This window comes from Musa acuminata, chromosome BXJ2-7 (assembly GCF_036884655.1).
Source record: "Musa acuminata AAA Group cultivar baxijiao chromosome BXJ2-7, Cavendish_Baxijiao_AAA, whole genome shotgun sequence".
Taxonomy (NCBI): Eukaryota; Viridiplantae; Streptophyta; class Magnoliopsida; order Zingiberales; family Musaceae; genus Musa; species Musa acuminata.
In genome coordinates, this window is record NC_088344.1 from 23,441,229 (window position 1) to 23,457,420 (window position 16,192).

The window sequence follows — 16,192 nt, forward strand, 5'->3', positions numbered from 1 at the left end:
ATGGTCGAGAGAGTACTTGCTGCAATTTCATCTTCTCTCTTCCACCTCGAGCGATGGTCAAATTTCAAGCTGCCATGCACGCAGAGACACTCTGGACAAATATAATCTTTAAGATGATAGGAGATGATGATGCCTGTAGGCTTACGCATGACTATTGGAGTACAAATTTCTTTTAACTATTTTTCTGTCAGAGAGCTGAAGTTGATAGGGAGGAATTATGACCATCGGTAAAGGAAATTGATATACTACTTTTGTGTGTTTCTGAAGTCATATTTCGTCGAATTGTATTATTCACCTAAAGAAGACAAAATTAGAATTCAGCATTTGATACATCTTAGTCGCAGAGAGAAGGAATGCTAAATGGGGCTTCCAAGGTGCCAATGTGATGATTGACATGGTAAAAGCCTTGTACAAACTGAATAAAGGGTGATCCTTTTCTCTGTAACAATAACCTCAAGCTGTGTGTCCCGGCTTCCCGTGATTCTCCATTGACAATGGTCTTCCAACCCGGTGCTTCAAAAGTTCATTCACTTGCCCATCATTTTGGCATATCAGGCATTGTAAGTATCAAAACTTAGAGATTCCCACAGTCGACAGACAGCACTGTTTGTTTGGCACCGTCCCAAAGAATTCCCATTTATTCCTTCAACATTTTGTGTAGGTAGTGCAAAAATTGTTTGTATAGTTGTGTACATATTTGCAACTACAACAGTACTAACCTGACCCTCGGATATTGGAACCGACATGTACATTGCAACAAGGACCAGACAGAGTAAGCCCACCTCAGCATGGGGAAAAAAATCTGATGAGTTTGCCGCGACTTCAAACAGAGGCAGAAGCAAAGGTCTCAAGCTTGCTCTCAGAGGAAGTAATCTGGAGGTGGCTTTTTGGAAGGAATCCCTCTTGATTCCTGCATAGGAATGAATGCATGTCAACAACAAATCAAAATAGCAACAATTTTTTAAGAATAACAAAATGTTCTCGATGCAAACATGTGGTGCAGCTTCAAATACTTGGAACTGCTTATTCAGGCCCTCGTCCAGCTGAAGTATAGCTGCCACATTACCACACCTAGAAGAATTCATTTAGATCGTCAGCTCTACAGAAACTACATTTTCTTCCAGTGAAGTTATACCAAGGCATTCAAGTGCAGCAGCCAGCCACATTTCTCAAAAACGATCAACTATGGAGGAAAAAGAAAAAAAAAAAATTTGTTTTTAAGTTCTTGATGCTTTTCTATGACCATATTAACTAACTTTACCATGAACAGTGACTGCTAATGACATTCCGTTGGTGCGGGCCAAATACAAGCTATCCATGAAAATTGTAAATACATATCACAATGATGTGATCCCAAAAGTCCTTGACAGAAGAAACAAGAAACTCCAATTTTTTCAGTAAGAAATCAGTACTTGATTCATGGAGTAGCCCAGTATTCATCATTTTCATAAAGCAAGTCACAAGTAGTAAAGATGTGTAATGGAAATATGAAGAGGAAATGAATTAACTGCAGCTGTATCTACAAGTCTTTTACTATCTGCAGGCAGTCGAGTAAGTAAGCCTCTTCCCATGCTTAGCAATACCATCAGTGGTCCCAAGATGCCAACAGCTTGTTATGCTTGGAACTAGTACATTTCCAAACTTTTACTGGTATAGAGGACCAGAAGTTCTATAAATTTGTAGTTCTCAAAAGATTTAACCAGACAGACATCAAACGGCTAGCTTCCATGGTTTACACAACATTTCTTTCCAGTCAATCTTGAAAGAAAGGTCAAGAGAAAACTAGCAAGAGACCTAACAAACAACTGAAAGATGACAAAAGAAATACCTGTAACAGTAATTAGGAGCAGACCAGACAGTTATAATCTGGTTGTTAAACATCCATTTGTATCCTTCCATAACCAACTGATGTGCACGACATATGTAATCGATATTATTTGAATGATTAAAGGACATAACAACATTCCCTCCGAACAAATAGCCTGCACCCCTGGGACTTATACCCCAGCCATCAACAGCATCTTCTGGATCTGACCATAGAAGATCACACATGCCTCCATCATGAGGAACCTCTTGCTTACGATCTATTGTTCGGATCTGTTGATCAGATAATTCTAAGAGCTTTAAATGGGAGAATAAACAAAACATATCAACCAACAGAAACAAAATAGACCTGGTCTAAAGTTGTTATAGCAGGAGAAAGACCTCCATGGACACTAAAGATTTTGTTTTCAATAAGTGCTGACAGACTGCAAAACACAGAGAGAATTATAGATACAATCACCACAATAAGGAATCGCACTTTTCGAAAACTGTGACTTGAGAATAGAACAAAACATTAAGAAAATTACCTTAAGTAGTCAAAAATATCCGTGCAATATCGCCATACGTTTACTGATCCATACTTACGGAGGCACTCATCGTTGAATCCATATACCTGTTAAAAAGAAACAAATGTAGCATTTGTGGAAAAATTTAAAAAGAATTAAGGCAACTTCTACTCTTTAGATCCTTCACCTGTGTAATCTGCCGGCTTTCATGGTTTCCTCGAATAAGTGTTATGCGGTCTGGATACCTCACCTGCACAAATTTAGCAAAATGAATCAGAGTTATAAGAAAATCAATATCATGGACAGTTCAGCCAAAGAAGGGTAATAAACTGATCATGAATAGATAACTTAACCTCTATGGGTGTATGCCAATCTAAAGTCCAAAGAAAACATGGGCAACTGCATAATTACTAATTGAAGCAATGTGACCATGGGTAAAAAAGGTATATTGTTGGCATATTTACTGCCCAGCAAGCTCTATCCACAACAAGAGTGGTAACTTCCATAACAGCGAATGAAAGCAACATCTTTGAATCCTTGAGACCACAAATCACCCCAAGAAAACAAATCAAACATTTCATCAAATAGCAAAACCACTCTAATTTCACCTTGTTGTCATGAAATTCCAAAAAGGGCTGAAAAACAAGACCCCAGTATCACATCAATCGAAGCCAACCTTCTATTTTCACAGAAAGAAAATGTAATTTACCTTAGTAGATTTATGAGATCATTCAATTTCAGAATGCAATACTCGAAATGGTAGCTTAGATGCATTGACCGAATTCTACTAGATACAGTTAACTCTACCTTTGTCCTGCATTATTGGAGCTTCAACCATCGAGTTGCCTATCAACTAACCAAATTCTATTGTTTCATCGAGTGTATTTTACTTGAATTAGGCAGCCTGAGAATGTTGAAATAAGGGCTGATAAGAACCCTTCATCATTATGAGTCATGAGAGTTAGATATGTGTCCTTGTAGTACTAGATAATGGCTCTATTTCATCAGGTTATGTGGCATTTGAAGGTGAAAGGATCACTATTATCATGGACACACAAAGCTATGAATCGAGGGCAGTTGGGACACACTTAATTACATATATTAACTAAGATATCCAAATATCATTGCAGAATTCAAATGATTATATTTTCATAGGCAATCCATAATAAACTTTAGAGCCAACAAGAGTCTGTGGTTCTTCCATACATAGTAATAGTTCATTTGGTTCAATGTCTTGGTACATCATCCTGCCTGTATGTATGCTAAAGTTGTTGGTTAGTCAAGAAGGAAAGAAATATATACGTTATGTTCGTATCCAGTTTGAGGGATAGATTGGAAATATGCTTAAGAAACTGCAAAAAGGTTTTCATTAACCACAATAAATTATGGGCTATTGGGTTCACCAAGTGATTTACCCCTCATGTGACTTTCTTAAGCTCTTCAGATGAGGAATACAAAAGGAGAATGGAATAAGATTCAAAGGTATGTTAAAATTTACAGGAGTCCTAAAATATGAAAAAAATTGCTGTTCACAGATTCACAAGAAAGTTTGCACATAAAAAAACTTTAGAATCTTTATTATGGGAGTGCCACACTTGTATACCATTAATTGACTTCAAAAATATCCATTTACTGGAAAAGCGATAGTCTAGTTTGGTCAACTGTAGATCGCATGGATGGGTGGAACATGGATAAGATAAACAATAAGAAACAAATTGATGATAATAGATGCAGAAACATGTCCAGAAACAGACTCGGGTTTCATCAAATTAAATGCCACATCTAGGGGAATGCATCATGTAAGTTCCAAAAAACACAGAAGTTATTGCAAGGAAAACGCTTTGTGTTTTGTTTGCATAGAACCATCAAGATTTCTTATGCTAAGAATATTTGAATCCATCCAAACTTCCTCCTTACTCATCTGACCGAAGTTATCCAAAGAACTGATACCCAGATTCAAAAGAAACATCTTTCACATGATCATATTCATTCAGCAAATCTTCCAAATAGAAGATACTTTCCAAAGAAAAAAGGGTAAAATGTCCAACCGTACAATGTATCTCATCATCTTATAATCCTCCATGGTACCTACTTACACCATCTTCAGCTTTAAGACCCTTGTTTGGATGCATTGAACTTTAAGTGCTGAAAACACCAGTTCTTGGAAGATTTACAGACACTGGGTACCACCAACTCATAAAGGGTGCATACACAAGACAGAGAGGTACTGAATCCGGACCATGCAGAAAACAAGACATATGAACAGGTCATATAACCAGTTAGCAAATTATATTTATGAAATCTGTCATCCAATGAAAAGAGTAGCTACCTTCAACGCAAGCAGCAGCAGGAAGGTTTCAACTGAATAAAACCCACGATCAACAAAATCACCTAAAAACAAGTAATTGGTCTTTGGACATTCGCCGCCAACCTTAAATAATTCTTTCATGTCATAGAACTGCCCGTGAATGTCACCACATATCTGAGAACAAACAAGTCAGAGAGCATTAAGAAACTTCCATGCACTAAATAGGAAAATTTATGCAAAAGCTGCTTGCATGAACCAACCTAGACATACAAAGTACAAGATTGAGAATATACAAATACATTAGAACATCATGTCTAATATAACGATAAACGATATGACAAATATATGAAGAAGAAAGATATGTATGTGGTATCATATATGCAAAGATTGACATGTATTTGGCATTAGAATTTAGAGCATTTAGTTACTCATCATGATACTTAAATGAAATTAGTCAATCAGTACACTTCACCAATTCATCATCAAAGCATTAATATCAGTAACACAGTACCTCCAGTGCATTTCCTCAGTCACATCCCACTGAGCCTTTTTCTTTTTCAGCTGATGCTCAATACAAATGTCACAAATTAACATATCTAACAATGAAATATACACAGTCCATATTAGATCAACTTCAAGTAGAAGAAAAAAAAAAAGGTTTCCCAAAGATTTATCTAATAAGTATCCCTTGAACATACTAAAGGTATTTATTTGTTCTCAAATACTTAGAAAACTTATGACAGTGTTACCACTATGAAATATTAGATGTTGGAAAGGAAAACCAAAATGCTAAATTTCTTGACAACCAAATAACTTCTGCATTAAATTTGACCCTCAACTTTGTCGCTAGAAAGTGCAATGATATTTGCGCAAATTGACAACAACAATAAGTCATAATGCTTTAAGGTCAGCCACATTGATCTTTTATCATCATTAAGTTTTATAAAAGTAATATATTTAGTTAAATTATTTATAGTTATTTGGATAGATTCTCACCACAAATTTGTATGTATGAAGAACAGAATAGATAGAGTGGCCACAAGTAAATATAGCACACCTTAATTAAAAGCACAATAAAGGTAACTTAAAAAAGATTAGGACCCTTCTGTGCTAACAAAGTTCTAAGCTTGTACCTTTCCTTGTTTGGTCTCTTTCCAGAGCGGCAACAACATTTTACCTATCATACGCTTCTTCGACTGACACATATTATTTCTGTGTAGGTCCTTTCTGGACGGAATGAGGTTCCAATTTGGTTGATCCTTTGAAAGCAGCAAGTGAGCTATCACTTGGGTCCTTCATGGTTTAGGTAATTCAACTAAGTACATGATATATTGCATCTGACATGTCTCATATATATGCATTTACACGATATTTTACTGTTAGTTCAACTTAATCATCATTGTAAGGCAAATTTTTTTTTTGATCTTTAGTTCTACTGACTTTATCATTATCTTCTGGCATTCACATCAACATAAAATTTAGCAAGTAATACTAACCTTTGCTAGTTCACCACTCAAGAGAGCAATTTCTACGTCATTTGCAAGAAAATATCATCCTTCCCTTAATTTTGTGCAATTCAATGCCTGTGTATTTCAGAAGATTTTGACTTCAAATAATTAATCTCCTGAAAACCATTTCTAGTTGGCGGGAAGAAGACATCTTTTCCAGTCCGAAACATATGCATGTTAAATTCAAAGGTCTAGCAAATCTGACAGGAGCTGCTTTGAGGCCACTATACAGGTGAACAGACATGTATTACTGCTAATAGCTCAAGACGAATGTCAGGTGCTTGATTAAAAGGCCAGTAGAACAGGTCACGGCTTGCAATCAGCATTTACCAACACGCTATTTCATGAAGAAATTTCACGATTCTAAAATAGCAAAGGCAACAACAAGATACAATTGAATACAACTCTCTATTAGAGCTTTACATTCTATCAAAAAGACCTATTTTTACCAAAACTCAACTAGCACGAAGCTGAAGAAACCCTAAAGATTATATTTTCACTTAAGGGGCAATATTTACAAAGAAATCACCCTCGTTCGATAAAGGTACAGATTATCCCCACTCTGATGTAAGCATCTGGAAATGGAGACCTACCTCAAGAAAGGGCGAAAGTTCAGGAAAGAGAAGAGACGACGAGAACGAGGTTAAAGGGGGGAATAGATCAAGCAGATGGGATTGCCCAAAGCAAAAGAAGAGGAATCATCAGAGGAAAAAGAGCTGTTATCTTACGGTGACGGGGGCGTCCACCCTTTGGACGTTGCTCTCCTCGACGAGGATTTCGATGGCCTTAAGGCACAGCGCCTTGACCTCCGACTCCTTCAGCGGCTCGCACCGCTTCAGCTGCTCGATCTGCCGGTCCAAATCCGACATCGCCGCCGGCCTCAGCCGCCCCACCCGATCTATCCCCAACCTCTCTCTCTCTCTCTCTCTCTCTCTCTTCTCGAGCCCTCGGCGCCCGGCCTTTCAAAGTACTCTCACTTTCTGGCACGCGAATCCCCTCTCTCTCTCTCTCTCTCTCTCTCTCTATATATATATATATATATATATATATATATATATGCGCCGGTGACGGCCATCCGTCTGCACCTCGGACCCCCCAGTCTTCCAGAGCGGGTCTGCCGCACCCCAAGTTGAAACCCGACCTGATAAGACTGGTTCGACCCGATAGGACGACATATGTGACAGCACCGCTCCTGCTGCTTGTTTGTTCGTGGGAAGGTTGTCCGGAGCTTCAAGCTTGCACAGGCTTTGGGTGATCATGTCGAGGTTAAAAAGGCAACAAGAGGATTGGATAGCCGGCTTTGGGTGGTCATGCGCGTTGGGGTTAAAGAGGCGGGCAAGAGGACTATTAATTTTCTCGATTCGATCACAGTTGCTTTCCGGTTTCCACTGTCCTGGAGGCTCTCATTCGACAAGGTTGCAGTGTCTCGAGGGCTCAAATCGTCTTCTTTCTCCATTGATTGAATTAATTTGCTAGATTCGATCACGCTTGCTTTCCGGTTTCCACTGCCCTGGTGTCTCTCATTCGACAAGATTGCAATGTCTCGAGGGCTCATCCAATCACATGCGCCAGCCATTCCTTTGGCTTTCACAGCTGCTGCGGTGAAAGCGGCAGTACATGTGGTGTTCTTATGAGTCATGAACACTCCTTCGGTTCTGTCCGGTGCATCGCTTCGGAGGCAAGGAAAGTACAGAGAAGCCATCATCACTCGTCGTTTGGATGCATTTGCATGAAAGCAGCTGGAGATTTTTTTTGGGCAATATTTCACCGTCCAAGAAGAACGGCGCGAGCACGAGGGTCCGTCGCTTGGCTGAGTCTCATGTCTGACTCGGCCCTTTGGGTCTTCTTTTACGTTACATTATCTCATGTTATTCATTCGGCTCCTACCTACCTCCTGCACTTACCCTTGTGCTTCTCTAAATCACACAAGCAAATTGTCGTTTGTTCGAGGTTGACAACAACATGCCTCCACGACCACCCCGTTTGCCCAAACTGCTACGACGGTTGACATCCGGCCTCTTGCTTTCTGTATCTCTATCTCCTGATTCAGCCACTCGTCTCGCGGTTGCCTCTCCTACATGCAACGCATACGAGACCCGGTCAACCTCTCCAATCATCCAAACTCCCAACCGCTTGCTGATACGATGATGCTCGAACACGGAATTTAATCGAGTTGCTGGCTCCCAAAAACAGATGACGGGTTAAAAGTTAAATTTGGTACATAGATTCTAGTGGCGTCTATTCGTTGACCCGACATTGCCTAAATTTAGAAGATTTGGGTCTTTGGTAATTAACTAGGGGCAGTCCGGTATTTTCACGCCCCGATTCACATGACGATTACCGGGAAAAAGTCCAAATTTGGACATCCATTACATGTCCAGCTACCCCACCACCATGGCATGTGGTCATCTCCATCGTTCAGATTATGGTGATATCCATGCCATTGTTCGGAGCACTCGTAGGCCACCCTTGTCATCATACGACGCCGTTGTGGCATCCCGGTCTCCATCACCACCCTGTTGAATCCCCTCTCTCCCATAATTTCTCCTGTTCCCTTCCGCCTATCCGTCGTCAGATCCACCACCAAACGGAAGCTCCTTCGATTTCACAACTGGCAAGAAGATGGAAATTTTTGCTTCCTATGGCCTCGTCAATGGGATTTCTCTGTCTCTCTCCCTCTCTCTCGTGTAAGGCAATCCCTCCCAACATAAAGAAAAAGGAAAGTGGAGTTTGTTCTTTTATCGTTGTCATGCCATTCCAATCTTCGTGGAGGCGAGGTTTGCACAAGTTTATAGTCGGAAGACATCCGAGCTTTTCTTGTTTGCCCTTTCAATCTGACCCGCTTGCGATAGCTCGCATCCCTTCTTTTTCTTCTTCTTCTCTTTAGTGTCAAGATTTTCACATCAAACTGCGAGCTGTGAACTCCTATATCATTTCTCACCTTAAGACCTCCATTGTGAAAAGTTCCAACTTTTCTTCACTCTCTTTCATAAAGAGCCACGGTTCGATTCATAGATGATGAGATCCTTCTTGTCTTCAGGTAATGCGATTATTTGCGTCTCTGTTGTGTTGTTGCTTCATGCAAATTCATTTCCTGTTTGATGCAAGTGATTTTATTGTTCTTTTCCCAAAGGAATCCACTACCAACTTTTAGAAGACAGCGAAGACAGGATGTTTGGAGCCCAAGCTCAGAGAGAAGTGTCCGATGGGTTTGTCCCGACAAGAAGACCCTATTGGATAACCTCAGCCACCCCTAGATCCAGGGCCACCACCATCACCTCTTCCATTCCCAAGAAGTCAAGCAACTTCCCTGTCAAATTCGAAGATATGTACGGGTTCACCGTCGAGGGGAACATCGACGATGTCAATGTTCTGAATGAGGTGAGGGAGAGGGTGAGGGAGCAGGGCAAGGTTTGGTGGGACCTCGAGGCGAGCAAAGGTGCAAATTGGTACCTGCAGCCGCAAATCTCATGGAATGGTGAGGGCATCAGCGTCGCCTCGCTAAAGCTGTCGAAACTTGCCAACACAATCACGTTGAAGAGGCTCATCAGGAAGGGGATACCCCCGGTGCTGAGGCCAAAGGTGTGGCTTTCCGTATCTGGTGCGGCAAAGAAGCGATCCACGGTGCCTGAGAGCTATTATGATGATCTGATCAGAGCTACAGAAGGGAAAATCACAGCTGCCACACGACAAATCGATCATGTGAGTTCTTGATTCTCATGGTATACCAAAATATAAAATTGAGTTAGTATGATTTGCTATGGGCATGATATATTATCTTAAAAATTGGTTTAGAATGTTGTATGGTTTTTTTGGATATGATGCCTAGGAGTACTCCATATCACAAAATCGTATCTTTCCTCCTTCAAAAGGATGTAAGATCTCATGTCAACTCTGTCATCATGTGCTTATCGGAGAGTTCATATTTCACATGAACTGCAAAACAAAAACAAATGAGTTAAGCATTCCTCACTAACACGTAGCTTAAATACACATGAAAAGTTTAACAATGGTGATGCCTTGGAATCCAAATAGCAGTGATGGAAGATTTCAGGTTTTATTGGCAATATATCAAGGTTGTTCATCGTGGATGTGGATGTTGTTCATGCTAACAATATTGCACCACTCCATTATTGTAGCAATTTTGGGGGCGCGGGGGGGGGGGGGGGGGGGGGGAAAGGCTTTGTCAGTGCAAATGTGCAATTGTTTGTGTCCATCTGTATCCGAAATAATCATGAGTTAGAAGTGTTGAGATATCCTAGTGATTAATGCAGTGTCTGCATAATTAATAGGTTCAACTCCATGTAAAGGTATTTTGTAAGACATCAAATGTAATGAATGAAAAATAATTAAAAACAACTGAGGAATTTTATAGAAGCAAAACGTGTCTAGGTGATGAGTTGGAAATGAGAAATGCACACTCCTGCATTTGATAGGACAGTTTCTAGATGTGACAGTTGGTCATAATTCTAAGAGCATCATATTATAACTAGTAAATCTTCCAAAGTCATACTATCATCTTTTCATCCGGTTGCTGGTTTTTAGCCATGTTAGTTATCGTCACACTAATATCTTCAACTTTAAGAGAGTTTGTAACCAGTGAATTTTATGAGTTTCTTCCTAGAGCCACGCATCCAGGTTGTTTATTTCATTTGAAGCATAGAAGCAGTTGTGATAATCCATGTGTTCCAACGGAAAAAGGTTTCTTTGGAAATCGTGAAAGTACTACTAGAGTTGGATATGTCATTATTTATCATGGACGCAAATCTTATGAAGGTTTAACATTTTGGTTTAGTGCCGGTCTTGACACTCTGCCAGACTATATGGTCTGTAAACCAATCTGAACTGCCCAATTATCACTGAAGAAAATTATTTTAAAAAAATATTGACCGAAAAACAAGCTATATGGTGTGATACTAGTTGTTGGTTGAACTGGTAAGAATGTGCCAGTATATGCCAACTCAAGCAGTGTTTATAATCTTGATTCCTATGGCTTTTTAATTCACGATTTTACTAACTTAATCAATACCATGGAATACATGCAGGATCTTCCAAGAACTTTTCCCTCTCATCCATGGTTAGACAGCCCCGAAGGTCAGGCATCACTTCGGCGGGTCCTTGTTGTGTATTCTTTCCGGGATTCAGATGTTGGTTATTGCCAGGTAAATGGAGTTTGCCTTTTCATTTGATACTAAAATAAATGTGTTGCAGTTCCTCTAAGACATTGGAAAATTTTAACTGCTATTGCAGGGTCTAAATTATGTAGCTGCCTTACTGCTGCTAGTAATGAAAACAGAGGAAGATGCTTTTTGGTTGCTTGCTGTCCTCTTGGAAAATGTATTAGTGAATGACTGCTACACTGATAACCTTTCCGGATGCCATGTGGAGCAAAGGGTATTTAGAGATCTTCTTGCAAAAAAGTGCCCCAGGTAACTTCCATGCTTCTATGCTGCCAACTCTATGTTCATTACTTTAATGTCCATGACCAGTTCAATTTTTTTTACCATTCAGGATAGCCACCCATTTGGAAGCTATGGAGTTTGATGTTTCTCTTGTAGCCACAGAATGGTTCCTATGCCTCTTCTCAAAGAGCTTACCTTCAGAGGTGACATAAAATTTAAGCAATTTTTAATGATTTGCCAATAGACGTGAGACCGAAAAAGACCAAGAAATATTTGCTGTATAATTTGTATGCAACATAGTAACATATTATACTAATTTCATTGATGTGTAGAATATTTAGCATAACTACTTACGTTCAGAGGTGACATAAAATTTAAGTAATTTTTAATGATTTGCCAATAGACGTGAGACCGAAAAAGACCAAGAAATATTTGCTGTATAATTTGTATGCAACATAGTAACATATTATACTAATTTCATTGATGTGTAGAATATTTAGCATAACTACTTACGTTCAGAGGTGACATAAAATTTAAGCAATTTTTAATGATTTGCCAATAGACGTGAGACCGAAAAAGACCAAGAAATATTTGCTGTATAATTTGTATGCAACATAGTAACATATTATACTAATTTCATTGATGTGTAGAATATTTAGCATAACAACTTACGTTCAGAGGTGACATAAAATTTGAGCAATTTTTAATGAATTGCCAATTGATGTGAGACCCAAAAGGACTAAGAAATATTTGCCATATAATTTGTATGCAACATAGTAACATATTATACTAATTTCATCGATGAGTAGAATATTTAGCATCACTTATGTGGATTGTCTAAGCTACCTTTGGCCCAACTTGTTATGAAAAAAGAAAAAGACTTTTGGTGTTTATGTACGCTAATTAGTTAAACTTAGTAGTCTAGTATCTTTGATTGACTACTAGGCAATGAGTTTACTTGACACATTTGCTTTGAGAACAGTCATAATCTGTAAGTCATAACTTCTACTTAAATGCAAGTTTGTCCACAATCTCGTGCGAGAGAGAGAGAGAGAGAGCATCTAAATGTGAGAACTAACATCATATTTAACTATGTCAATTAAAATTTTCTTATCATCTCTTTGAAATATTAATTATAGAAGTTTTTTTCAGACAACACTACGGGTTTGGGATGTTCTGTTCAACGAGGGGGCAAAGGTTCTTTTCCATGTTGCCCTGGCATTCTTTAAGGTATATAATTGTATCTTGTGTGTTGTTCTTTTATAGGTAAACTCATTTGCTTTGAGAAATTTTCGAAGCACTTCTTTTAAATATAGCAATGAAAGGTCATCGATTTATAGTATATTACGCATGAAGAAAGAAATTACATGCAATCTGTTTTGGATAGAACAGCATTCGATAGGACTATAATTTGTCCTTCTTCATGGTCATGCTTTAACAATCTCCATGTTACCACAGATGAAGGAAGAAGAGTTGCTACAGGCCCTTCAAATCGGCGAGGTAATTGATATTCTGCAAACGACCACCCATCATCTATACAACCCTGATGAATTGCTGAGGGTATGAACATTTCCTTATTTTGCTGCCAGCAATGGAAGTTCTTTTATCATAGTTAGAGCATCTGCAATTATATTTTGTTAGGCCATTTATTGTGAGTTCAAATAGCATTCTTGGCTCCTCTCTTGAATTCTATTGGTTGGAGTTTAATAACATTGAAAGAAAATATCTAGCATTGTCTTCCTTAATTGGCATTGGAAAATAGTGAGAGGAATATTTTGTACGGTAGCTCGTGAGAACTGTATCGAGTTACCTCCTGGATGCCAATTCTTAGAACCTTAATTATTGTCTGTCAGTGGTTGTCTGCCTGAGGAGCTCAGATGAGTGGAATAGTTTGAGTTGTATGAGGTTTCCGCCATGTTTTAAATGGCAGACTCAAGATAAGAAGCGCAGTGACTGACCAATTTTTGAACATCAAGAAGTGACCATGGTGATTTATCCACTGTTTCATTGCAGGTAGCTTTTGAAAAAATTGGTTCTATGACTAGCAACACAATCACAAAGGAAAGGAAGAAACAGGAACCAGCAGTCATGGCTGAGCTCGACCAAAGGCTGAGACGACTCAATATGTTGAAGACAAACGAGTGATAGATACACTGGAGCGAAACCAGACATTCAAACTTGGCCGGTCGATGCTGCTGCGGAGATGGTAGAAGGTTTCGTCCCAATGTGCGAAGACCGGAGATTAAAATAGCAAAGTGAGATTATTTCATAGATATCATGACTTGGGTTCGGGGTAATAACCAGCCTGATAAAATTTTCTGTAGTCGTGTAAAAAGAATTTGCTCCACTGTGAAAGAAAGAAGGAAAGAAAGAAAGAAAATTCACTGAGTTCAGATCTTCCTACTCCCCAAGTCCAAATACGAGAACAGTCTAAAGATGAACATGCCAAAAGAAGCCTTAGCGTTATAAGTTTCGCTACAGTTTTATGCAATTAATGGTGACTGATTCAGTCCGCTATTGTCATTACTTGTGTTTCCTATCACAGATAAAAATTAAAGCCCGCTGCCCGTTCCTCCAAACATTACAACTATCACTGGCCCTTCCACTTGGTTTGACGCGACTGATGGTGACTGACGTTTCGTGGAAAGGGAATTCCATCCATGATCATAAGCTTTCCTAAAGATCAGCATCAGAAGGTCAAGTCATGTTACGATCGAGTAAAACCTCATGCTTCGGTCCCAGAAGGACGACACTGTTCGAACACCATGGCTTCCATGCAAGCCCCGCCATTCGCGTGGATTGCAGCAATGGCGTTTCGTTCATGACTTCTACTTGACACAAACTGCAACGGTTCAAGTTGGATAAGTGTGTAAGGATCACGTAGTTCGTCCAATGAAACTCTGTTCTTTCTTCTTCTTCTTACTGATCTTGTCCAAGGAGCAACAAATGATTCAAGAAGAATCAGGAATCGTGCAATTTCTACCTATCCGATCTTACTGATGAGATCCAGCCTCGCTTTCGCTTGCTTAATCTTCCAGCGCAAGAGATCACGAGATTCCAGACCTCGTCAATACTGCTTGTGATCCTGACCGCATTCGCTTCGGGAACTGAAGCAAATATCATATACAAAGGAAGAGGGATATGTTAATAACAATCAATTTTTTTTATAATTTATTTATCTATTTATTTTCTAATATGGTATCAGAGCAGTTCCTCCTTGGCGACAGCAATATTGCCGTGTGTTAGCCAAGCAGCCACAGTAACTAACGAGCACCGTCTTGGCTCTGCTCATCCACTCCTTCTCTTCCTTCATCGCCGGTCTTGCTTTTCTTCGCCGGCCTTGCTCCCTCTCCTATTTGCTACCTACAGCAGACACTCTCCGTCGCCATCATGCAAGGAGGAAAACATTCTCTCACTACCTCCTCAATAGCGGTGAACGATGAACAGCGGTGTCTTCCTCGCTTCCCGGCCAGCAGCAATCGCAACTGCGCATCTTCCTCTACCGCAGTAGCTTTCGCTGTCGCTTCCCTCTACACAACGGCGCCTCCTTAACGGCGGTGTCCTCCTCCTCAATAGCGACGAACGGCGAACGACGGTGTCTTCCTCGCTCAGTCTTCCTTGCTTAACAACGACTGTCGTGTCTTCCTCCTTCGCTGTCGCAGCCGCTTCCCGACCAGCAGCAGCCGCAACCGCTACATCTTCCTTCCTCTACCGCAGCAGCTTTTGCTGCCGCTTTCCTCTATACATCTAATTGCTGCAGATTTCTCTCACTGCAGTTTCCTTGAGTACCGCTGTAGATTTTCGCGGCCATTTCCCGGTGAACCGCAGTCTTGAGTATCGTTACAGTTTTTGCGGCCATCTTCCGGCGAACTACAGCCTCTACAATCTGCTGCAGCAAGCAGCAATCCACAGCAGCGAACCGCAGTCTTGACTACCGCTACAGTTTTCGCGGCCATCTTCCGGCGAACTGCAACCTCTACAATCTGCTGCAGCAAGCAGCAATCCACAGCAGCGAACCACAGTCTTGAGTACCGCTGCAGTTTTCGCGGCCATCTTCCGGCGAACTACAGCCTCTACAATCTGCAGCAGTAAGCAGCAATCCACAGCAACTGTCGGCAGCTTTGGGCACTGTTGTAGATTGCCCAATCTGCTGCAGCAATCTATAGCAGCAGCCCCCTCCCTCATTCTCCACCTTGTGTGACCTGAGTATCACACAAGGTTCGCTACATCTCTTTAAAAAATATATATATATATATATATCTTCGTTCACTTCTTCTGTTGTTTCAGTTCCTGTAGAGACTCCCACTTCTTGTTCTTCTATAAGACTTATCTCCATCAATGCTGCCACGCTGATCCCCTTTAAGTTATCAAAGGGTGGCAACTATGCGTCCTGGCGAGCTCAATTTTTTAATCTTTTATTTGGATACAACTTGTTAGGTTACATTGATGGCTTTTTCAGTTGTCCTCCGGCCATGCTCAACATCCTCGACGATCCCAGTACCCAATCCAGCTCACAAACTGTGGCTACGTCAAGATCGTCTCATCCTCCAAGCTATTCAAGCTTCAGTTGCTGGATTCGTTACTCCCTTGATATCTTCATGTGTGATAGCTGCCGATGCATGGTCTACACTACAAACCACCCTG

At 40.3% G+C, this 16,192-nt stretch overlaps 2 protein-coding genes across 3 annotated transcripts; one reads left to right on the forward strand and one right to left on the reverse strand.

The window, feature by feature from the left end:
* Positions 1–224: 224 nt before the first annotated feature.
* LOC135617441 (serine/threonine-protein phosphatase PP-X isozyme 2-like) lies at positions 225–7,157 on the reverse strand. Of its 2 annotated transcripts, XM_065117639.1 has the most exons (9): positions 6,875–6,995; positions 5,150–6,221; positions 4,660–4,812; positions 2,518–2,580; positions 2,352–2,437; positions 2,174–2,249; positions 1,829–2,097; positions 993–1,071; positions 225–910 (listed from the first exon to the last, which is right to left on the reverse strand). In XM_065117639.1, the coding sequence occupies exons 3-9, from the start codon at positions 4,777–4,779 to the stop codon at positions 860–862; spliced, it is 744 nt and encodes a 247-aa protein (XP_064973711.1). In that variant the 5' UTR covers positions 4,780–4,812; positions 5,150–6,221; positions 6,875–6,995; the 3' UTR covers positions 225–859. The 2 variants fall into 2 exon arrangements, with proteins under 2 accessions (XP_064973711.1, XP_064973710.1); XM_065117638.1 differs by lacking the exon at positions 5,150–6,221 and having other exon boundaries at positions 6,875–7,157.
* Positions 7,158–8,686: 1,529 nt separating this feature from the next.
* LOC135617442 (uncharacterized) lies at positions 8,687–13,936 on the forward strand. Its single transcript, XM_065117640.1, has 8 exons — positions 8,687–9,186; positions 9,280–9,848; positions 11,192–11,308; positions 11,397–11,575; positions 11,658–11,751; positions 12,701–12,778; positions 13,007–13,108; positions 13,562–13,936. Exons 1-8 carry the CDS (start codon positions 9,162–9,164, stop codon positions 13,691–13,693), a joined length of 1,296 nt encoding a protein of 431 aa, XP_064973712.1. The 5' UTR covers positions 8,687–9,161; the 3' UTR covers positions 13,694–13,936.
* Positions 13,937–16,192: the final 2,256 nt, after the last annotated feature.

Excerpts from the sequence above, each read along its gene's own strand:
- LOC135617442 (XM_065117640.1), top strand. The coding sequence starts at position 9,162 with ATGATGAGATCCTTCTTGTCTTCAG. Across the intron at positions 9,849-11,191 it reads CCACACGACAAATCGATCAT|GATCTTCCAAGAACTTTTCC; the intron begins GTGAGTTCTTGA and ends GAATACATGCAG. Across the intron at positions 12,779-13,006 it reads TTGCCCTGGCATTCTTTAAG|ATGAAGGAAGAAGAGTTGCT; the intron begins GTATATAATTGT and ends ATGTTACCACAG.
- LOC135617441 (XM_065117638.1), bottom strand. The coding sequence starts at position 7,015 with ATGTCGGATTTGGACCGGCAGATCGAGCAGCTGAAGCGGTGCGAGCCG. Across the intron at positions 4,813-6,874 it reads GGGTGGACGCCCCCGTCACC|ATATGTGGTGACATTCACGG; the intron begins GTAAGATAACAG and ends GTTTGTTCTCAG. Across the intron at positions 911-992 it reads TATTTGAAGCTGCACCACAT|GAATCAAGAGGGATTCCTTC; the intron begins GTTTGCATCGAG and ends ATTCCTATGCAG.